The 23,740-nt window shown below is 43.3% G+C and overlaps 1 protein-coding gene across 1 annotated transcript in view; it reads left to right on the plus strand.

Annotated features, from left to right (window-relative positions):
- RAB11FIP4 (RAB11 family interacting protein 4) overlaps positions 1 to 23,740 on the plus strand; it is a 125,514-nt gene that overhangs the window by 36,657 nt on the left and 65,117 nt on the right. Inside the window, exons 2-3 of the mRNA XM_075719846.1 lie at positions 7,834 to 7,921; positions 17,263 to 17,351. Coding sequence (XP_075575961.1) covers positions 7,834 to 7,921; positions 17,263 to 17,351 — 177 coding nt within the window. The remainder of the gene's footprint in view (positions 1 to 7,833; positions 7,922 to 17,262; positions 17,352 to 23,740) is intronic.

The raw sequence follows: 23,740 nt of genomic DNA on the forward strand, positions 1-23,740 counted from the left end.
GACCAGTTCTGGTTTATAGTTCTCATGGGTAAACCACCATGCTGATAAAAAATTGTTCCTTGTTTTTAATTTGGATTTGTTCAGTTTTAATTTGCAGCTAATGGTTCTTTATGTCTTTCCCCTGCTAGACTAGACAGTCCTTTAGAACCTGCAATTTCCTGCTAGTAACAAATCACCACTTGGTCTCCCTTTTGCCAAATTAAACAGAGAAAACTCTCTTTAAGTTTGGTTGCATAAGGCACTTCCACAGCACTTGAATCTTATGTCAGTTCTCTGCAACCTATCTGGGTTTTCAGCATCTCTTATGAAAGTGGGTATGACAACTGTGTTAGTATTGGTTTCTCCAACGCAATGTAAAATACTTTCCCTCATCTTGCTCCCCTTTCCAGAGTTGCCAGAATATGGCAGAGAAACATCATTCCTCTCCCCTGCATCTATAAATCCCAGCTCATCAAAAGACAGTCCTCCTCTCTGTAGGTCCTCTCTTCTCCTTTTCCTTCTCTTTTGTATTCTTTTCTGTTTTGTGACCTTGCCTGACGGTGCTTACAACTTATTCTGTCTGTATAGGCTTCACTTATGAAGCTATCCAGAGGAGTGTGCGACTGTCTGCATTGTTGTTAGTTATCAGCCTGTCATTTGCAAATTTCATCATCATGGTTTTAGATTTACTTCCAGCCTGTGGATGCAAACACCAAATAGCTTCAGGGAAGGACCAATCCTACCAAATCCCAATAGAGACACTGGCATCCCGCACTAATGGGTCTCCTGAGCACCCATTAGCCTGTGCATCTCTGATATGGCAGGTTCTTTTTAGTAGTAGCCCTTTAGAGGGAACTAATTAATAGCTAGATGCATCATTTAGGAGGTTTATATAAGCAAGGAAACAACAAAGCCTATATCTAGTGTTGTCTGTAAGGAGGCAAGGTGAAAAATTGCTGGTGTCTAGATAGCTGTGGCCAGCTGCAGAGTTGAAGTAGTGGAGGACCAGGACCTGCAGAGCAAAGGGAAAGCAGGCGGTGGGAGAGGAGGGTGGCAATTTTTGAGTCAGGAATTACTGAGCCACAGCAGCAAGAGTCCCTCATGCTTTGTTACTCAAGGCCCTAGATTGGGAGCCAGGATGAAACAAACGTCCCTGTGCAACAGTGAGGGTGACTTACTGAAGAGGACCCTGACTGAAGAGGACGCTGACTGAAGAGCTCGAACATCCTGGACCACATGGATGCTAAACAGGCCTGAACCCGGGGGCTGGTTAAAGAGCCAGGGGTGGGTCGCAGCACATGTGGTGGCCGCATTGCTTGGCACTGCTCAGCTGGGACAAGTCCTGCCTCTTCATTTCATACCGTGAAGGCGTAAACTTACGCCCCATCCCCAGATGTGGAAAAGGCCAGTCTGTTAAAATCAGGGTGAGTGCAGTTCTGCTGCTCCTTGTATAAATCATGTGGGAACCTCTCTCATTCCACCCTGCAGCATTTACATATTTAATCTCCTTTTGCTGTTTTTTGCAATTTCTCATAAATGCACCTGCTTCAGGAGATCCTGCCCAAATGTCGCTGCTGCAGCACAGCCTGACCTTTCCTGCAAGTGCTTGTCTTGCCATTTTCACAGCTCCCAGGTGTTCCCTGCTCACAGTTCAGGGTGAGACATGCTCACAGACTCCTGCAGTATGAAGGCGAACTGCTGAGACGAGTTGTTTATTTCACATGGCATCTTCTGGCTGTGACTTGGATCCTGCTGTAAGATTTCAGTGGATGGAGCCAGTGTGGGGTCCCTCAGAACTCAATTACATCTAAATCTAACAAATTTTCTTTGTGTTACAAAACCTCTTCTGTGCTGGTCAGTTTTTGAAGAAAATTAAGTGAGGTCAGTAGAGGTCTGAGTTTCTTCTTGCCTGGAAATGGAAGCAGGACTCCGTTCCAGTCAGAAAATCTTTGCTGGAAAAAAATACTTTGTAGTTCTGGCAGCATCAGTACAAGAGCTGGCCAGGAGCCCTGAGAGGGTTCCTTGGCTGGGAGGTGCCCCTGTATTGAACTCACTTGCAAGAAAAGATCAGTTTCAGTAAGTCTCTTCTGTGGTTTGTCAGTGATCTGTCCTCTTCTCTCCTCTTCCTCCACTTCCTCTGCTACAAAAATCTTTTCCCTTCTTCTCTTAACAGTCATTCAGATGCCAGGTCACGTAGAGTGTGCTGTCATACTCTGAGGTACTGCGAGTCCTGGGACAGCAGGCATGCTCAGTGATGCTGGGAAGGGAATTAGCTTGAGCAAAGGCTAACAAACCTTATCATTAACATTAAATGTTTTGAGCAGTGTCTGAGTTAGTTACAGGTTCCTGGTTTGCATCCTTGGCAGGATGGCAGGTGCTTCAATTTAGATGTGAATTTTGTCCCAGGCAGTATGGCTAGAGGACTCTTTACAAGGCACTCTGGCTTTCCTTTCTGCAGTGAAGGCTGGATCTGTCCCCATATCTGGTGTTCTCATGTGGATGTAGGAGATAGGATTCACACCTTCACTGGAGCAGAGTTGGGAAATGGAAAGTTCTCTTCTGCACTAAATTCAAAGCTGCCCCCAACATAGTTAGGGGTGCCTCTGGCTAACACAGCAAGAAACTTTGGGCTGAAGGAACCGAGGAAATGCATTTCCTAGTTGCTGAGTTGGGTGAATTTGCCAAAACTCAAATTTCTTCTTCATACCCAAATGGCATCAAAATAAAAAAGGTTATAATATTTCAGCAAGCTCACTGCCTCTGCCTGCTTCACTCCTCTTGTAAGAGTTAAAACAAAATGACTAGATGGAGTTCGAAGAAAAATGCCCACCTTCCCTTGTAATTTTTAGGACACTTTGATTTCAGTACAAACACCAGGTCTTCTGAAAACTTGAGACTTCAGGGTTGTGTGGCAGGGTACCATCTGAAACCCTTGTTGAAGGAAATGAGCAAAGGACAGCACAGCTGACTGCATCTGCGGGCACAAAAATAGCCCAGTGTGTACTGGATTTAAAGCCCTTGCAGGTAAATTTTTGAGCAGCCCCTTGGCTGACTGTGGGTTTCTGCCTTGGCTTCGCTGACACTGGGATTTCAACTCTGCTCTCCTCCTGCATCTGGACTCAGCCGTGTTACCAATTCTGGCAGCCAGCAGCTGGTTCTGCAGCAGCCTAGATCTCTAAGTATTAAGCCTTTGGACTCAGTTACTGCTCTTGCTTCTTTCCTGGGTAGGGTTTAGTATGGCAGATTTCCTACTGAGACTGTTCGCTGTGTTCAGTCTCTGTATAGAGCTGGGTCGTAAATCATTCACTCACAGCCTTAGAGCTGAGAATCCAGCCCTTCCTGGATCCCGACCTAAGCCGGCCTGCTTACCTACAAAGCGTGTGCCATAGAGCCTCAGCCATTCACCTCCATGTTGCATCCAGAACTTATATTTTGAACCAGAAGCTCTGCATCCAGAACTTACATTTTGAACGAGAGGCTCTCTGGTGGAACAATATTCTGCCTCACTTCATTGTCCACTGCTTTGTACTGCTAATTCCTGCTCATTAATATGCATCTTTGCCTTGGTCAGTTGTGATTTCAAAATTGTTTCTTCACACTGAACGTTGTCCCTTTATTTTCATTCCAAAGTGTTCCTAGCCTACTCTTCTGTCAGAAAGCAGCAGGGGGCAAACATCCCTCTGCAGCACAGTCAGTATAGCTGGGAAACCCAACAGAGAAGAGGCTAATACTTTGGCTGAAGTGACCTGTTATTACAGTGGAGAAATATGTTTGCATTGAAAGGATAATCACCCATTCATCCAAGCAAGTTAAACAATAGGGACAGAGGGTTCAGTTTTCTCCGATTGTTTCCCAAAGCAAAAATTATTTACGTCTTCTTTCTGAGACTATTGGATGTCTACTGAAGGGTTCATTAGGGAGACCCTTGCAGCTGCCAAGAGAACCAGCTAAATTATTGAGCCTGCAGCTAATTTTTTCTGTCCTTGTCCTCTTCCTACAGTGAAGAACTAGTTTGCAATCCAGACCTTGTTTGTGCTGTCCCACGTGGTGGGGGACTGCTCTGTGCAGCAATACAGAAAAAAGTGTCTGTCCCCAGCCCAAAATACCGTCTCTAGCTCATCGTGATGGCTTATGATGTTAAGCTCTGGAGCACGATATGTTCCCTATGTTGCCTGTAGGTATCACAATAATCACATGGTCATTTCAGCACTGAATTTCGGCAGCAGTTGGTTTTGTAGTCCTGTGTCCCTTGCAATGGGATCAGCAGAGCAGGCAGAGCCCAGCGCTGCCTAGAGATGCGGGGGGCTCAGGAGTCTGACTGTGCCCAGGACTGGTGGAGCCTCCGTATTCCATGTGTGCAGAAACAGGCTGCATTGCCCATTCCATTGCCAGGGCTGAAAGGCTGCTGCTGCTTCCTCGTTGCTAGCAGACTACTGTAGCTGTAAGCCCAGGGGGTTGTTGACTGCAAAAAAGGCTTCTATGTCATGCAGCCTGGCAGTTAGGCTGCCAAGCCCTTAACATTTCCCTGGGCAATAAATCAGCGTTACAACTTCTGATTAAGTGCTGGGAGCCAAGCCTTTCTGAGAAGGAGGAGGATAGGACATTATTTCTCTACAGAGTGAAGCAGAAGGATGATTGACACAGTATAGACAGCAGAAAAGATTTCGGGGTAGCTGTGATGTCATATTTTATTTGGCCACAGCTTGAAACTGAGCTTAATTTTAAGTAATGCCTGCAGTCTGGAATTAACTAGGAAGAGCTTCTTGCCTTATCCCAGAAAGCTACTGGTAAAAATGCATGATCAAGTGCACTACAAGCTTGAAACTCTGTGCAAATATGCAGGGATTTATGTACAATACATGTGTATATTAATGCACAAACTCTATGCAAGTATTCATCTAAATGTAGTCGCAGTTGATCAAAATCCTTGTAGTCCCTGACCTGTGCTGGGAGCTGTGTTGATTAGCCCTGGCTGAAGATGTGACCATTAGTGGCATAAATTCCATCAGGCTGTTCTGTAAATTCTTCATCATCTCCTGCACTGATATCAGCTATTTGCATTATAAAATCTAATTGAAAACCTGCAAAATTAGATTTAGGGGAAATTGGAGACCGAAGCACTTTGCTCAGGTGATAATTTCATTTACTGTTAAGGTATTGCTTAGACCTAAATATGAACGTATTTGCTGTTCCTCCATAATACACACACCCAGACATACAACATCTTATTTGATTTGATTTTAAAAACGTAATTATATATGGCTGAGCAACTGGTAGATTAAAATCATTGGATCAACTTTGAGAAATAAACTTAATGTGCCAGATTCACTGGGAACAACACCCAGTGACACTACTGTGTTATAGCACAATATTAAATAGTGTAGAGGCTTCCCAGCTGGCTGCAGGAATCTGTACATTAAAACCTAAAACACAATTTGTTGCCTCTTAGCAAGCAACCTACAGGAAATGGGATTCTCTAAAGCAACCCTGCAAGCACCTGAAATAGTATTTCTTACATTGCAATGATGGGAGCTTGCCATTTGTCAAAGAGAGTTACAGGTTGATCTTGTAACCTAGAAGACTGGTGTCTGATTAGATTTTGTTGCTGTATCCATGAGGGGACAGATGCTCAGCTAGTGGCCACACCAAGGTCTTCATCAAAGCCTCTGGAGCCAGGCTGAGTTACACCAGCTGACATATCTCCCACTTAAGCTACTACAGTGGTCAGGAAGATTGTCAGCTGTAAAATCTTGCTGCTCCCAGCCTCAACGGCCTGTTTGATTATACTGTTTTGAATGCACCCAAAAACAGTTTGAAGAAAGGAATTTCTGCCACCGCTTCATCTTTCTATAACATCTGTGATGTTTGTGAAGGTGAGCCGGGATAACACTGACCCAGCTTTCCTGTATCAAGCGTGTCTCTACTTAATTGGTTTCAGTAAGGATTTCCAGCTAGTCTTGTATGCATTAAACACACACTACAGTTTCTGGTGAAGTGGCTGTTGTTTTGGAAACAGAAACATGTCTTCTGCTGCTATAAATTAGTGGGGCTACAGTAATCACTTGTGGTACCAGATGTAGGAATTTGATCATGAGTTGCACGATAACTGACAGCTGGGCTCTGCTGCCCAGCTGACAGGACTTGTGTTGTTGAAGCCTTCTGCAATAAGAAAGTTTTAAGATTTCTAACCTGTCATGGGCTCTGAACTCATCATACAGCTCCTTATTTGCCCTGCCTATGTGAGCTGATTTTTTTTTCCCCCTAAGAAAAGGAGAGGGGAAAAGGATGCAATGTTAGGATCAAATTGTTCCTTTCTCATTCAACATAGAATTTTGCATGTGAGTAAAAATTTTGTCACTTTCTCATCCAGATTTGCTTGTTCTAAATGAGGCCTTTGGCTGATCATGTCACTTACTGGCATAGAGAGAATTTATAAGCACTGAGAGAATCTGAAGGAAGAATCATCATGTGCACACATTAGTTCATTATCTGCAGGGCTTTAAGCAACTGCTGGGGTTTTGCTAGCATGTTAAAAAAACAAAACAAAAAAACCAAACCAAACACCATAAAATTGAGAAACTGGGTCATCTGGATTCATTTGCTGCATATCTTTCCAGCTGGGCTTTTGTTGCTGCTCAGGCTGGCATATATGAGCTCACATTGTAGTCACCAGGATTGTGCATCATCCTACGTGCCTGCTGTCCTTGCCTCCTACACTCATCTTGTTTATACTGCAGGGTGTCTGGAGGGCCCAGATCAAGGTCAAAGTTGTGCTGCAGCCAACTGTGAGCTTGCTTACGAGCAGCAAGAGGCTGCCTCTGCCTCAGTGCGGGTACCTGCTAGGTACAACAGGCAAGGGCACAGGGACACAAGGGGACTTGTGCAATGTCATGCAGCATATTTATCACAGAGAGGAGGACAGCCAGCTGGGGTGTCCCAGCATTGTGCCCCCCTCCCTGGACTGTTCTGCCTCCCTCCTTATTCTTCTGCAGCTACTTGTTTCTCTATTCCTTTATTCTAGACAGCACAGCACACAACAGTCTCTCCTGTCTAGACTGCTTTTCTCCCTCTTCCCCAAAACCCTCCTGAAAAATCTGCCCAACCTTCTTTGGGGCAATTGCCAATTTGGTGGCTGTGTTTAATTTCAGTGTAATTTCATTTTATAGTGAATAGTGATCAGAAAGGCTAAACTGTGAAGCTGAGATTAGAAGCAATAAGTACATTGCTTGTTTGCACAGTGTACTGAACATAACCGTTCTCTGTCTTACCACATGAATCTTTTTGTGTTGTTAATATACTTCTGTTTTCCTATACCAAACTTGTATTCTCTGCTGTGGCAAGGAAGTTGTGTTTGATCCCAAGTGCCCAATGAGTTTTCTCTCCTATAGTCTAGATTCTTCAGGGAATGAGGCTACTATGGGTTGTGCACATCTTTGTGTCTGTCCTTTCTCCTTCCCCAATAACTTTTGATAAGAGGAATGGAGATCACTGAGGTTTTAAGTTCCTGTGAGCTGCATACACAGCAAGGGCTCCTAGGGAAGGAGATTCTGTTAGCACCCTGCTCTAAGATGAGAGGCTAGGTCACAGATTCACCCATTAGTAAGCTCTTGAGATCCACATAGGAGAGTATTAATGTGTCACAGCTGCAGAAGTTTTGGTCAGAGCACATGCCTTACTCAGCACCACATAATCCGACTATCAGACATGATTTCTCCTTGCAGAACGATTTGTTGGATGATTCAGGTGAACATTACAGGCATTCTTCCACTTGGGGTCTTCTGTAGAAGATACAGACCAACTGAGCAACAGATGATGTACGAAGCTCAACACATATTTTACGATCTTTTCTTTCAGGTGGAAAAACTGGCAAAGTACTTGGACCCAAATGATTTGGGAAGAATCAATTTTAAGGACTTCTGTCATGGAGTTTTTGCTATCAAAGGTATGTGCATATTTCTTAAAAATAATCCACTTCAGTTCCGCTAACATTTCTCTGGTTGCAGAACATGTAATGATCAAAGACATTCTCTCTTTTGACTGTGGTTATTTGTAGTGACAGTAGGGCAACTCTGGGAACAGAGCCATTATATTTTTCCTCTTTGTGCATCTCCATTCCATTTTGTGCAATACGACAGTTCCTACATCCATAGGTGCTTGTGTGTTGGTGTACTGTTAGTTTTTCAGAACAAATGTGATGTGGTTTAAAGACAAATGGAGCAGAATAAAGAGTAGCTTTGTGGTTAGCAGGCAGTGCCAAAGTCTGATACTTCCAGGTTCTCATCTGGTTCTGCTGTTGATTTACCTCAGGAAGTTAGAGAGCCCTTGGGCTTTAGTTTCTATACTAGGAATTTAGGCCTATTATATGTTTCCTGAGGTATCTGCAAGGTATAGTTAATTCATGTTTTCAAAGTACTTGGGGACATGTATTGGAATGAAAAGGGTTAATTGCAGGTTGGTTAGGCAAGCCCTGAAGATAGAGACCAGGTAGATCAAACCATCTCCTTTGCAAGGAAACACAGTCCTTGACAGAAGACATAGGTGTTATTATGCTTTATAGCTTAGCCAAAGGGCAACGAAGCAAACACTGAAGACAGACTTTTTGCTGCTGATTAGTTTTCTAGCTTCCCATAGCAAAATAATCCAGCCTGTCTTTTTCCGGACATGCAGTATGCCCTTAGTAAAGAGCCAGAGTACTGTCACAGCCCAGAGGCTTCACTTCAGGGACAGGGTGAATGTCATAGCGATCGTAGTGTGATTCCAGGAGAAGCCTCTGGAGAGTTTGCCACAATGAGATTATTACAAAGCCATAATGGTGCAAGAACGTAACACCACAGCAATTTTAATTAAAGTTTACAGCAGCTGAGGACAGTGTATGATTATGTAAAATTACAGGGAGAAGCTGCTGTCAGTCCATGTTCATGGAGACACCTTCCAGGGTGATACTGATATGTTTGAAGAGAAGGCAATAGAAAGCCCAGAAGTAAAGTTGAATACATTAGTGTGTAGACACTGAAGTCTATACTAGAGGTTTTCCTTGTCCAGGAAATGCTGTAGCAAGCTGGGTTCTGGGTTAAATAAGACACAAGCTCTGTAAATCATCTGGTAGTGCTCTGTAATTCACAGTCTAAAGATGTGCACAAACGCACAAAATATGTTCAGGAAGGGATAGATGTGACCCATAAGAACAGCTCTTCTGTAGTAACTGTACCCTTGTTCACAGTGGGCAGTAGCCTCAGTGCAGGAGTGGGCAGCTACATTTCCTTTACTGTGAGGGACAGCGTGTGCATATTGACAGTTACCGGAGAGCGATGATGCCTTGGAGATTTCATCCGTGCTCACCTTGTGGGAACTGATCCATGTATTCATATCCTAAGGTCTAGTCCTGCAAAGACGTGACTGAATCAAACTCTCTGGAATACCTTGTATTCCAAGTCTATGGATAGCTTAAAGCCCTTATGTGGAGCATATTACAGGTGTGGTCCAAATGCTTGATGTATATTAGTATGTATATGTGAACAGATACAGAGAAATCATCCAATTCTGCAGCATCACCTAGAGCTCTCTTAGCACATCATTAGCGTTGTCAACACTTACACAGTGTCAGTGCCAAGCATGTATAATCGCAGGAGCAATTGTATCTATTTCTGATAAGACATTGTTATGCTTGCTTTCACAGCATCTCTTCAGAAAAACTGGCTCTATTGCTCACCTCACAGCATGGAAATTTTATTGGTCTTTAGGTACCAGCCATACTTTTCTTAAAAATGAAATTGGTCTTACTGAAGTTCAGAAAGGGTATGCCTACCTTTCAGAATGGAAAGCCTCCACCATGTTGTTACCTCTCACCTTTCAGTGCAGTCACACCCCTGCTACCCAGGGGTAGCAGCAGGCTTGTTACCAAACAAAAGCAATTTGTCTTGGCAGCAACAGATTATAAATACGATTCTTTGACATCTCAGCCTATTGCAATTGCTTGGGGCAATCAGACTAATAGAACAAAATGAGATCCTACTATAAATCCAGTGGTTCTTTCAGCAGTGGAGTATGAAGCTGTCTTATATTTATATGTGTTGAAGGAACTCATTCCCACTGTGTCTCTGGGTGGAATACTGGACAGGCAGGGTGCTTTCTATTTATGGAACGCTTTGCTTCTTTTTGCTGGTCTTTTGTGGATTAAAGGACTTTGCCTCAGCATCTGTGCTGAGCCCCTGCTGTCAAGGCTGCTTTCCCCACACGATTAGGCTCTGCCAGAGCTAGGGACAGGCTTGCCATCAAATTTAAAGCTTTGCAGCAATTTCATTGGAATGCCAGAATATGAAGGGTTTACTCCTGCTGAAGCTGCCCTCTCTATCTACTCACTGCATGGCTTTATTTCTAATAACTGCATCAGTCTGGAGAGCAATTGCCATGAAATAGCACCTGTACGCTCTTACCTAGCAGCTGTGTCAAAGCCAGTATAGTCTAAGAAGTGGCACTGCTTAGAGACTTTGAGAGCAGCCAGAACATCACTCAAAGGCTGAATTCCCATTGATTTCAGCAGGGTCAGCATGGTATCCATTACTGTTTGCTCAGTGGAGTCAAAGACTGATTTTGCTGTCCTGAATTTATTGTACTGATCCAAGTAAATATTTTCTACCACTTGTGATACTTCAAGGCTTGAGTGGAACTGGTATTTCTAATGTGCTATGCAGGCTGGTAGGTTCCACAGTCAGACGGGTTTGCAGGACCAGGCTCTTGGTATGTTTAGCAGGCTCTCATTAAGTCTGACCTGTTCCTTCTATTTTAAGATTTATGTTGTCTTTCCAATAGTCTCTCTTGCTTTGATACTCCACTTGAAAAAACCCCAAACTCTGACAAATAAAGGGTGAGCTCCCCCTACTGACCTTGGTGTTGCAGCTCACAGAGATGAGAGGGTACAGCACAAATAGGAATTAATGCAGAATTAAAAGATAAAGGCAAATGTATTCCAACTTTACAGCTTATTTTAACCATGAAAACAACACTGACCACTGTGTTCTAACTGGAGGGTAATGGCTTTCATAATGGGAGAGACTAAGCCACGTTAGCACAGAGCATTTCTGCAATAATGACCCCTTGTGCTTTAGCAGAATCACTGTTTTTTCAGATGAAATCATACAGCCTGTTTTTGTCCCGGAGCAGGAGAGTCTTTTCCTCATCTTGTAGAAGCTTTAAAGACATTTAAGTTATGCTCTGTTATGATATGTGAAAATGGAGAGTTGTAGGAGGTCCTTCATATTCATTAACAGTGTGGAAGAAGCACAGTTGTGAATTTATATGCTTCCCCACCTGCAGCAATAGCAACCTTTAAGTCTTCAAAATAGTAACACAGACCATTATGTGCCTGCAAAAATCCGTCTCTGTGCTTCCCTGGATCTTTAGGCATCTAATTACTGCAGCTGGCTGGAAAGCTTCTAGAAGCAGACTTTATGTGAGCAGATAAAAAGTAGGTGTGTTTCTCCATGAGTTCCTAGCAATTTCAATGAAAATCCCAAGAATACAGATTTGCCCAAAGCTTTAAAGTAATGTTCAGAAAGGAAAGTTCTGGTAGCTCAGACTATGATAGGTTATCTGGACTGTGAAAGAATATGAAAATAACATAGTATGAAATTTGATGGGGGTTTTTTTTCAAAACAAAGTTTTCCAAAGCAGAATATTTCTGGCCTTCTGTTCCACTGGAGAATTTTATTTTTTAATTTGCTTTTATAGTTTCATTCAGATGCTCCAAACAAACATTTCTACAAAACCAGTGCTGAGTTTTGACCATGTCTTTTAACTAACTTTAAAATCTAATTTGCAGTCCCATAGCTGAGAATAGTATTGTACCAGCTTTGCCCCGAAGATCCAGTATGGAATAAGAGATGAATATGTTGCAGTCATGTAAAAGGAGTTTATTTGCCAGACACCAGTATTTGTAATATATACCAATACCTAAGACCAGGACAGCTGCACTAGCACAGGAATTTCAGTAGAGCACTGCAGAAAACCTCAAAGTCTTTATGAACCCATTTAGGCTCGTAGCAGTAGATCTCAAACTTCACAGTATGCCATAACTGGAGATGCTTTGATGAATCTAGCCATTCTTTTGAGAATAACTTATTGACAGGAGCGGTAGTTGGGATGGCTCCAAGGAGAAGGACTGTCATGTAAATGTGAAGAGCTGAGCTCTCCTGTTGTAAATTACGCTATAGCTGTTTAACGAACTGAAGTTGGTTACTCTTAAAAGTACTTCAGAGTTTTCTAAGACTCAACTAAATTTTACTAAATACAGCCTGAAACCATAAATGAGTCTAATACACCATTAACGATCCAAGGGTAGATAAAGTAAAAAGTTATTGCTCTTAGGAAAAATGCCAGGAACCAACTACATTCAATTAGGTAACCAGATTTGATTTCCTATAGTATTAAAATTGCTTAATTGCCTGTGAAAATTGCCTGATGCAGCATGGGTTAAATCTCCTTCTTGGAGCATTTGCAGGAAATAATTTTGCCGCAACTGTGTTTATTTGTGGCCAGAATGTCTGTTTGCAAATTGACTGTTTGCTAGGGTGTGAAAACAAATTTATTTAAAATGAAACTGAAGGTAAATTTGTAAAATTATCTCGTAAGAGAAATCATGTCTGGCATCCTGAGTGAACTGAAAAAGTTAATGTTTCATGTCTTCCCCTTCAGTGACTTAGAAAGCACTTTCATCATTTTTGCTTAGGACTAAAGATGGTCCCATCCTGCTTCTGGACAGCCAGCACTGTTTTGAGAATTTACAAGTCTTAGCCAGGTATTTTCAAGAAAGGAAAAAGTCTTAGGTGGCTATTTTCACAAAAAGAAAGAATAAATGGCCTAGTGGTTTTGGTGCTACTTAGAATTCTTGTTCTGCAGCAGACGACTTCTGACCAGGGACAGGTCACTTGCCATTTTACTTCACTTTGCCCTGCAAAGTGCAAATAATTCCAAGCTCATATGCTACGCCCTAACCCAGTTCTGGCCAAGTGAACTGTGTTTCCTTATGCATTTTAATATTAGGATAAACAGTATTTAACTTGAGATAATTTTGACAGACCAGACTAGAGAGTGACTCAGTGCTTTATTAAACAAGAACTGTTACACGTGTATGTGTCAAACAGCCTTCTGAATGACACAGAGAAGCTGCCTCTGAGCAGGCTCATCAGGTGTCTTTAGCCAGAGAAGAAAATTCAGCAGCTTCTAGCCACTCTCATTTTGTGATCTGATAGTTAAGTTCTTTCTCCAGATACAAGATTGTTCCTGACCTGTGTCACCCTGCACAGTGATTTATATAATGCACAGCCCTTTAGCAGAGTGTTCCTCCATCCTTTTACAGACCTGCAGCAGTAAGTACACAAGGACTTGAAACTATTCCTGGGTTAGCTCTTTGCCTCTATCCACTGCCTCACTACAATTGCAGTGCAGTTAAGCCTCCTTGCCAAGTGCTGCCCAAAACTGTAGATGAGGAAATTTTCCCAACCATAGCAAGGGAGAGAGAACATTGAGCACATTAATATCTTACGATGCAAGTAGGCATCCAAATGAAATATCTCTAATCAGCCATGTAAGTGGCTTTCAGTTTTACCATTTCCTGGAAAATGATGTTATAGCAATAATGGGACATCTTAGTGCAGGAGGTCCTTAAAGTAGCCAGGAAGCATTCCTTTGCTTATTTGCAATGGGTTATTTATGGACAGATTCTAGCCTTGGGTGCATACTGCTGCACAGCTTGAAATATCCATCATGGCAGTTCTGCAAGCCTAGGCAAGCGTGTTTCTTCTCAAGAGTGGTACTGGTAGCAGAGAGCACCATGTATGCCAGACGACTGCTCCCTGTAAAAATTGTTGTTCAGTGCCTTAATGTTTCCATACTGAGATTTGCAAGAGTAAACCTTGATTTTTCATTGATTTCTGTCTGGATTGTGACACGCTAATTTAGCTCACTGGCATTTCCCAGGCTGCAAGCCAAAATATATTCTGATAATAAGAAGACAGTATTTGAGACACTGCAGTGTCCCCTCTTTCTGTTATGCTCCTTGTGTAAACCTCTTGGAGTACTTGGAAAATTCAAATTATCATTTAGATAAGGGGAGCAAAAGGTGAGATATATTAGCACTGTTGCAGAAAAACACCAAGAAAGCAAGCTGATGCATTTCCTGACAGTGTGCCAAAACCCACCTTCCTGGTGATAAGGGGTGGCCCAAAGAAAAGACCAGCACCGCAGTCCTCCAGAGTTAAGAGATTCTGATTCGTGTCTTCACAGGGAAAAGGAGCAACAGGTAATTTATTCTTTAAACACAGTTCTTAACAGAAATAAAACCAGTGACACAATCTTAAGTTTCTTGAAGCCACTGGGCATCTTTCCATTGATTTGATGGATGTTGGAACAGGATCAGATGTCTGCAAGGTAGCAATGATGTGTTTTAGTAATCTCAGAGGAAAATGGCATCTCAGCATTTCCTTCTCTTCTTCCCTTTTTTATGGAGTATAATAACATGCAAATCTTCCCAGCAGGATGAAGAGATCCAAGCTGTCATGCCAGCTTGCATGCTAAGCAAACGTCTCCCACAGGGGACACTAGTTGCTGCACACTCAAACATCTTCCCACCAAAAAGTCACCTTTGCAGAAGGTGATGAACCTACATCCTGAGTCTGTCAGTGCTAATGGAAACTTGGCCTATGACTTCAATAAAAGCAAGATTTGGCTTTGTTTGCCATTTTAAGCTATGCAGCTAGGTAAACAAATTGGATTAAATGCCTGGTGATGTTCTGGAAATGGGTCAAATGCTTGATCAGCTTCTGTGGTTCTGGATCAGGACATAAAAGCCTGTGCCAGGTGGCTCTCATAAAGAAGTGGTGAGGGCTGCCCCAAGTAAGTTAGGTACAAAGGAGGCAATGCTTTTCTCCCCACTGTTTTTACTGAATAAATTATAGGCTTGAATGTAAATGGCCAAGTGCTATCATGGTATCTGCCTTAATGGACAAGGACAATGAAAGAATGTGATCAGGAATAATCTTAGGTAAGAACAGCAAAGAGGAGACACAGAAGACCTTGCAGCTAAACTCTAGATTTGAGACCCTGGAGATCTGGGAGCTATTTGTGACTCTAGCTCTAACAGACCAGTCTGGCTGGCATTTTGAACGGAGGCAAGGCAGAAACGTTTCTGACTCGGCTTGTTTTGGGCAGTTAAATCCTTCTTGCATCTTTGAAAACCCACAGCCTTCGTGACTTTTCCCCACCAAAGAAAAAAGTTGGGGGAGGTGATAACTTCTCACCTAACAGGCTTAAATGAAGATTGACTGCTTAGAGGTCTTTAGCTAGAAGCAACTGAATTAGGAAAATAAGACTTCAAATTATGGCTGAAGATACTGTTGTTGGGAATTTTTAGAACTGTGTAAACACATCTTTTTCATTACACTAATCTACGCCCATTACTGTGGTAGCACTTGGCATTTATTTTCTTTTTTGCTGGAGATAACTCGCTTTAATGATTAGGTGCTCCATATCATGCAGAGACCTTTTAGCAAAGTAAGCGGTTCATACATGTAAAGACTCTCACAGTGGGTGCTGGCACGAGGCAGTTTGATGAGTAATAAGCTTTGGTTATTAACGTCAAAAGGTACAAACAGTAAATTGAATTCTCCTCTGTAAAAGGACTAGAGAATAACCTCAGGCAAGCACAGGCCAACACACATAATGATAAAACCAAGAGAAAGAAAAGGATCATGGCTGGGTGGGAAATGTGAGAAAAACAGGCAGGGCAAGTTATGTAGAAAGATGCCCTCTCTTGGCAAAAAAGTTTAACATCTTGCCTCTATCAGCCAGTAAACTATTTTTTTTGACTGTTATTCCCAGATGAGCTTGCCTTGGGGAAGTGACCCTAACACACCAGTCTTGCCCACTAACTTCTCCAGCAAAGTGAAAAATGCACAGAAGTGTGCAATTAATAACTTAATTTATTCTCCCTTCTATGCCACTTGAGAATCTCACTTTGCTGCAGAAGCTGGAAGAGGGAGAAAAGTCCTGCTGCCTGTTGTCTGTGTGTCACTCCTGAGATCTTAATGGTTGCTTCATCCACCATGTGCTGCCTCTGATATGTGCCTGTGTGGGGGAGGCAGGAACAACATCTTGATCTCCCATATTAGGCTTCCTCCATCTGGTCACCTTTTCTGTTCTTTTAAGTACTTATTTCCTTTGTAAGGGACTCACCTCCATAACCACAAGGTATCTTCACCCCTACAGACATTATTCCTTTACTTTAAAAACAAGAGAGAAGATCTGTGAACAGTATAAACCTGTGCAGTTCACGCTTTCTTACATTACTCTGTTTCCTCTGGCTCATCTGCCTCATGAGTGGGTATCAGTAGGTAATGTCACAGCGAATGTATTGCATTAGTGATGGGACAGAAGAGAGAAATACTGCTGGATAATCACAGCTTCCAAGTAGCATAGTGTACAACACATGCTGAGAAGGTTTTGCACAATTTAGGCCCAAGGCTGTAAGCTGGTTATTCTAAAATAACCTGGCCTGCTATTACTGCCTGCTGCAGATCAACATGCCAAGTGTGGTCATTGGTAATTAATGGGGAATGAGGCATTTGGTGATTTCAGTGCTTCTATATTTGTCTCAGGTTTTCAGATGAGAGAAGGACTGAGGGAAACACAGACATTGATTTTTCCAGCTGTTAATGGTTGTTAACAAAAGCAAACACAGAAGCTGAAAATCTCCGGTTGCAGTGCATAGATACCTGCTTGTCAAACACTGTATGCTCTGTGACAGACCTGTTCTTTTTTAAGGGGAATTTGTGACATTTAGGTATTGCCCCTTTGTCACTTAGACCAAAGAAAATCAGAAGCAGCTCCACTGACACTAATGTGAAATAGACACTGGCTTATGCCAAGCCTGCAAATCCAGTATTTGACTTCACGGTTTTGGGTTGGTCAGGGGTGGGTTTCTATCCCACAGGATAGTTTACCAAGCCAAGCAATGTTCAGCTTTTGGTTTCATTGTAGTGTAGTGCACCCGTGCTGAGAGTCAGCATTAGTGTAATTGCACTTATTTAAGTGCCACATGCTGAATACGTGCTGTGCAGAAGTCTGAAGGCAGAGCTTTGTTACAGCTATTTAAACATATTCCAAAGCTAGCTTTCAAGGCTTTGTGCGTACAGATTAGCTACAAACCTGTGTTTCTTCCTCTATTGTCTGTGCAATCTGTGGGAAGATAAACTCCCAGCCTGACCATTTGCTCTCGTTTCTGTTTGCCAGGCTGTGAAGAATTACTAAAAGATGTCCTGTCTCCTGAAGACTCTGAGCCTCGACACTACGAGCCACAGTATGTTGATTACTATTACCAGGTAAGAGAAGCACTAATTCTGTCTCATGTTAGTGGGCTGAGGAAGCCTCTGGAGTGATGTGTAGTTGGGTCATTGTAAATGCCATTGTTTTACTTGGCCTGTTGACTCCACCTTCCTAGATTCATGACTGGTAGCCAGTCTTCCACGCTGGTTTAAGCTGCATTTAACACAGGGTAGCTGTTGGCTGGTGTGAGAGTATTTAGGATTTGGATAGCGTTGTTCTTACAAGCCTCAGTATTCACTTGGCTGTGAACGGAGACGTCACATACAAGCTCGCTGGCACCACACAAGTGGAAAACACTGATTTGTATCTAATTAAATCAGTCAAACTTTGTAGGTGAACAAGTCCTCAGAGACCTTCTGCGGATAATAAATAGGGACTCAACAGCTGTTGGGAAGCAGAAACAATACACCTTTGGTAACCTTGATAGTATTTTGGCTGGTGGGTATAGCATATTTTCAAACCGTTAAAGGTCTGCATCTGTATTCTTGATTTGACAGTGTCTGCACAGTGTAACAAGAAGGACAATGTTAAGTTTCCTTTAAGCATCTATTTGTCTCTCCTTCATTTTACTTTGGTTTTAATCACCTCCACCCGTGTAAATTCTTAAGATTAAAGGTACAGTTAGCATTGTACATTCGGATAAGGATTGCATGTCAACGGTGTTGTGAGACTACAAGTGACCCTGAAATCAGAAGGGAAAGCATTTTACCTTCCCAGGTGATGAAGTGTGAGAACAATACTCATGTATTGAGGAAAGACATGTGTTAAGCATGCCGGTGTTACAACACTTCACGGTGTTGTACAAAATGGTTTCCACTGTTCATACAGAAAGCATGGAGACATTTCCTTCACCGCAGTGCAGAAGATGTCTGTCACAAGACGGAAGGAGCCCTCCGTGACTGCAAACAGGAGGGCAGAATTTGGTCATAAACTTTCTTAACAGGGAAGAGTCGTCTGGGCTTATTGGCTCTTTTTGCTTGATGAAAATGACAGGCTGGTTTCAGTACCTGGGCTGTGGCAGGCTGACACCACCATCACTCTGCTTGTTTCTAAAACCCTGTATTTTTGTAACTGATGACATAGATACCTGCCATGCTGTTGCTGGTATACCTTAATAGATAACCTAAACCAAACTCCCTGTTTTGCAATAGATGATAGAGGCTATAAAATGGAAGGCAGGCTCTCTGCAAACACTAGATGTTCCCGTATTGCTATGCAGACATTGCAGGCCGGTTCTGACACGCTTTGAAGGCAGGTGGCATGATCATTGGTTCTTTATTCCTCAGGGATTTCCCATCTGCTGTCACCCAGAGATGTGCTGTGGAGAGTGCTTGAAGACAAACTGTGAGATGGCTGCAAACTGCACCACTCCTGCCACCTATCTGCCAGGAGAGTCTGAGGGTGGGAGTTGCAGTTGCTAACCCTGATAGCGGCCAATGAGTTTCCCATTTCAGTTCTAGCTTTGTGCCTCTGGGAGAGAAGGGAGCAGAGTGCGACCCTTCCTGTTCAGAAGGAGTTGATCTGGCAGCACTGTGGTGGAAACCTTGCTGATCGCTCCTGGGTAGGCTTCTGGTGTCCACCAGCCACCCTGTATGGTCCCTGCAGTGGGTGGCACCATTGCCGTAGAGTCCAGCAGCTGTGTTTGCCCACCTTAATTGGGCCAGTGCAGTATTTGTTCAGCCTCTGAGCAGAACCAGGTTCTTTCCCACCTGCCCACAGGGCAGATGAGCTATCATGGTAGGGAGAGGACAGGAAACAGTGCACATTGTTGTAAGCCCCATGCTTATCCCACAGCTCCTCTGCACAGCTGCCCTCCAGAGGGGATTATTTCATCTACAATCTCCAGGTCTTTCAGGTGCAGTTTAGAAACTGTTCGCTAGATGTCAGTTAAAGACTGGAAAAAGGCTGTGAACAGGTTCTACACTTGCTTTAAGGATCCTCTGCTATGGCAGAAAGTTGGAGTCTTAAATCTGGTGAAACAGAGCAGAACTGAGGCCCAGGTGGATTTGAGGTTATCACCATTGATGACATTTGTTCCCTGTTCCCAAAGAAGTATGTACTGAAAACATACGAGCTCTCCTTGCATCTCCCAGATGTTATTGAGTATGAATTCCTAGTGATGTAGTCAAGTTTATGGGCAGCTCCCAATGGCACAAATGGTAGTTGCCTGTCTCATCTGATTTTCATCCCAGTATACCCCTTGCATGTCTGTCTAAATCTCAGGTGCAGTCAAATTCTCAGGCAGCAGAAGGATACATCTGCTGTGATGGCACATACAGATACTTTAAAAGGGAATGCATCTCCTTCATTCCACCCAAGGGGTTGTGCTTACACAAAGGCAGGTACTGAGCTGGTTCATTGTTATGCTGTCTCTGTATTCACAATATGATTTGAGAGGAAGAGAGGGACTAGATTTATCCTTGTCACATGTTATTTCCCCTGTCCACTGCTTTTACTTTTGCTTCCCCTCCCAAGTGCCCACTCCCTGTATTGTAGCTTTCCGAAGCCCAAAGGTAGAAACCTGAAGAGGTGATGGTAGTGCCAAGAAGTGCGATGAAGTGGCAGGAGCCACAGTAAGGTGCTGAACTGATCCAGCTGTTTATGTATGTTGAGTCAAATGGGGAGGAAGAAACTGATAAGCCTCCAGCCTTTAATTGCAACCAACTGGATGCAATTAATTTAAATTGATACATAAAATCCCCTGATACCAGGAGCTTGGGGCATTTCATTTTTGACATTTTTTAAATGGTCTGCTTTTACTTTTTTTTTTTCCTTCAGTGTAAACAAGAACAAAAGCTGACAAGCTTTTAATGTCTAAAAACGTTGTCCAAAAAGGAGAAAAAAAAATCCTATTATATATGCAATTTAAAGTGCAAAGACCATTCCATGGAAGGTTTCTAATGGTCTATAATGAGAGGCAGTGTCAGTGATATTTTGGGTGAATGGAGAGCTCTTCCTTTGAGCTCAGCTCTGTTAAGGTCTGATATACAGAAAGCAAAGAGCAGCACTTGGTTACTACAGGACTCTCAGATCAGTGGGAAATCTCCCACTGACTTCCACCAGCATTGAATTAGGCTGCAAGGAGTGTGTTAGCACATACAGAGAATGCTGGCCCAAAGAAACTTAGGAGGATGGGGCTGCAGTTATGAGTTAGCAGTTGTAGAGCCTCTCAGCTCCAGGACCTACAAATAAACCTGCCCCCTCTGTGTATGAATTGTATGAATTCAGAGTCTGTTGATTTGGCTAAGGTCTGTATTGTGTTCCATTGCAGGCACTGCTTCAGTCAAGTGCTGTTTATTAGTATAATTTCTGTCTCTTACAGCCTTTAGAGAGATAATAGAAATGCTCTGAATTTGCCAGAAGGCAATTTATCAATGCTGAATTCCTTTCACAGTGTGTGCTGCCATGGCCTCAACTCTTGTTTTGGCTCCAGTTTGAAGGGAGGCAAAAGTCTCCCTAATCCAGTGTGCCGATTTGCTTTGTGGCAAGCATCTGGTAGCACTTCAGAGCCCTTGGGTAGCCTTTTGGAGATGGTAACCAACAGAAAGTCCACAGCTAAAGTATGTGTGTGAAAACCCAGACCCAGATTCAGCCAGCTCAAACAAAGCAAAGTGCCTGTGTCTAGTATTTCTGAATGGCTGGCTCTGGGCCTTCCCCAGGCACCTAGCCAGCTGGGAGCACTAGCCACAGGACTCAGAGGGAATTAGGCTGGCTGCATCTGCAGCTCCCTGGCCAAGATTTGCGTTGCAGGCCCTGAGAAGCAGGGACCTGGGTCTAGGTGCTCTTCTGTCTAGGCACCTAAGTTTGGGGAAAAGGGAATCAGCAACAGGAGCTGGATTTTTCAGCTCTTCATCTGGTGTATTTTGGCTGTTCAGATTTGAAGGGAGGCTGAATCTAGATCACCCGGATAGATGACAGAAGAGCTTGAATGAGAGATCTTAAGAGTCTCACCACCAGGTAGCAGGGTACCTATTTGAGTAGCTGCTTCTGAAGGGACAGGCTATGTATTTTTACATGTGAGTAATTGCCTTTTCGTCTGAAATCAATGCCCAAATGCCATACACGCAAACCCAGTGGAAGAGCATTGTTGTAAGGTACAATAATAGCAGGGTCCTTGTTTTAAACAAGGCTGTTTGTTTCTTATTAATTGTTGCTGTATTGAGTTGCCACTTTCCATTTTTTTTGCTGCTCTCACCTGTAAATAAGAGAGTGAAGCTGCTGCTTAACAAGGTACAGGATGATTGCTGCATGTCAACGAATGAGCTGCCTTTTCAGTCCTGTGTGTGTTCGCCTGCCTGCCGAGTGATTAATTACACTGTATGAACTGCAGAAAAATAGTTGAAACATGACAAATAAATTGTGTTTGCCTCTGGGATGGAGCTGGGACTACTAGCTGATCTGCTGCTTTGAAAATATTTTCAATAGCAATTAGAAGCCCCCCACTGGCTTCTGAAAAAAAGTTTTTTCCCCACTAGCTGCTTGAGGACATCTGCTAACACCTGTGTCAGAACAGAGGGGGCCTTTCTGCACTGGAAAAAGACTGTGATCCAAATGGGTTTTTCATTAGGCTGTGGAAGAACGTAGCAGTCGAAGACACAGCTGGACTGAGGAAAGGTGAAGAGCCATTTGCATAGGTCTCCTTTGTCAGCCTGGAATTGCAGTTATTATCTCCGATTGTGCTGTCTCTTGCTATTTGTTGAAAAGCAAAGTCCAGGAAAGCACTGAGTATTTTATTGAACTCAAACTTGCAGTTCTCTTCTTCTTGTTGTTCCCATGTTAAATGAAGTTCTCCCTTTTTTTTTTCCCACTGAGGACATTCCTTTCAGCAGGCATGCCAGCAGTTGCAGCAATGCTAGTTTGCTAGTGAACAAATCCCTCTGGGTCACTTCAGTAGAGAGAAGCAAGCAAAGACATCAAATCTTACCTGAGCCCAAGAAACATCTGCCCTATCACTTCGTAGTTTCCCAGAAGCCTGTTCTGCCCAGTTTGGGATGGTGTCTACCACGAAGACAATGACAGTCAAGGAATAGTACTAACCTGGCACCACAAGTTAATGCAGACCTCTACTAAAGATAGTATCACGCATCCTTAAGAGCTTGACTGTTGATGGATTTTTATCTTTGGTGCAGACTTGGCAGTGCTGAGCCCCTAACAAAATGTCTTCCCACAGAGTCTGCTCTGGGTCTGTGCACCCCTGCTGTACTGAGCTCACTCTTCCTTCTGAAAGCTGAAGCAAAGTTTGAAGGATGTCAGATCTAGTGGGGAAACTTTGGAGAATCTGTAACCAGAATTTTTTTTATTTTTCATCTCATATGTGCTGTGTTTTGAAGCAATGGCTCTACCTTGATCATTGAGTCGCCAGTGTTCTTGGGCAAAATGATTGACCTCATTTGTCAGGAGGGTTTTCTTGATATGATTTTTCCTAACATTAAAGCCAGGTGTTGCCTAACTGTTATTGCAAAATACATCTTTCCTCCGGCCTTCTGTGGTAGCATTGGCAGAGACACTTGTATCTTAGCAGAGGCAAAGCAGCTAAGATGTTGTTAAGTCGGAAATACCTTTCCAACCAATAGCAAAGAGAGAAAAACAGCCTGTGTGGTAAGGAGAAGCAATATTAAACACAGCAAATTGAAGCTTTTTTCCCCCCGCCCCTGTTTCTTATCAGCCTCCAGTTTTCTCCACCACCCACACTCTCTCAGTCATTCTTGGCTCCCATTGTGTTTTCAGCCCTGCAGATGCTCAGTGTCTGCCTCGCGTGTGAAGGCTTCCCTCCCTGTGCTTGAGACTCTTGGGGTGTTTATGCTACACAGCGATCAGCACAGTGCATGTTTGCAAATTGTTTCACTTACCAAGCTGCTGGTGGGCTCTTCTGTCCTGCTGTTGCTGTGGGACCCGCGCTGTGATTATGAGCAGATCATCCTAACGTCTTTCCTCAAGAAGCTGGGAGAGAGGAGGCTGCATCTTCATTCCTGCGTCTTCATTCCATGCATGTTCTGGGACATGCATGTCTCCCAGTACTTCAAGTGGGGAATGCTCTGGCTCAAGACTCTCTCTTGGGTATGCCAAGGGAAGCAGAAGGTTCCCTGGTTTCTCTGGTCTAATCTAGAAGTCTGTTTTATATTTGATGCTCCTATATCTGTCAGATTCTCCTTCCCCTCAGCTTCTGCTGCATCCCCTGGGAAATGAGTACACTCAACATCTCCAGGGATGGCCTTCTGGGAGGCCCAACCTAGGGATTGGTCCCAGCCCCTGCTGAAAGCAGTAGAAAGAATTCTCAGACCCTGGCAGGAGTTAGGTCAACACCTTGGGTTGTTCCTGCGGTGGTTGTTGCCTGAATCTCTCACTGGAGAGGGAGAGATGAAAAGCTTGATAAAGCACAGCCATA

Source organism: Pelecanus crispus, chromosome 12 (assembly GCF_030463565.1).
Source record: "Pelecanus crispus isolate bPelCri1 chromosome 12, bPelCri1.pri, whole genome shotgun sequence".
Taxonomy (NCBI): Eukaryota; Metazoa; Chordata; class Aves; order Pelecaniformes; family Pelecanidae; genus Pelecanus; species Pelecanus crispus.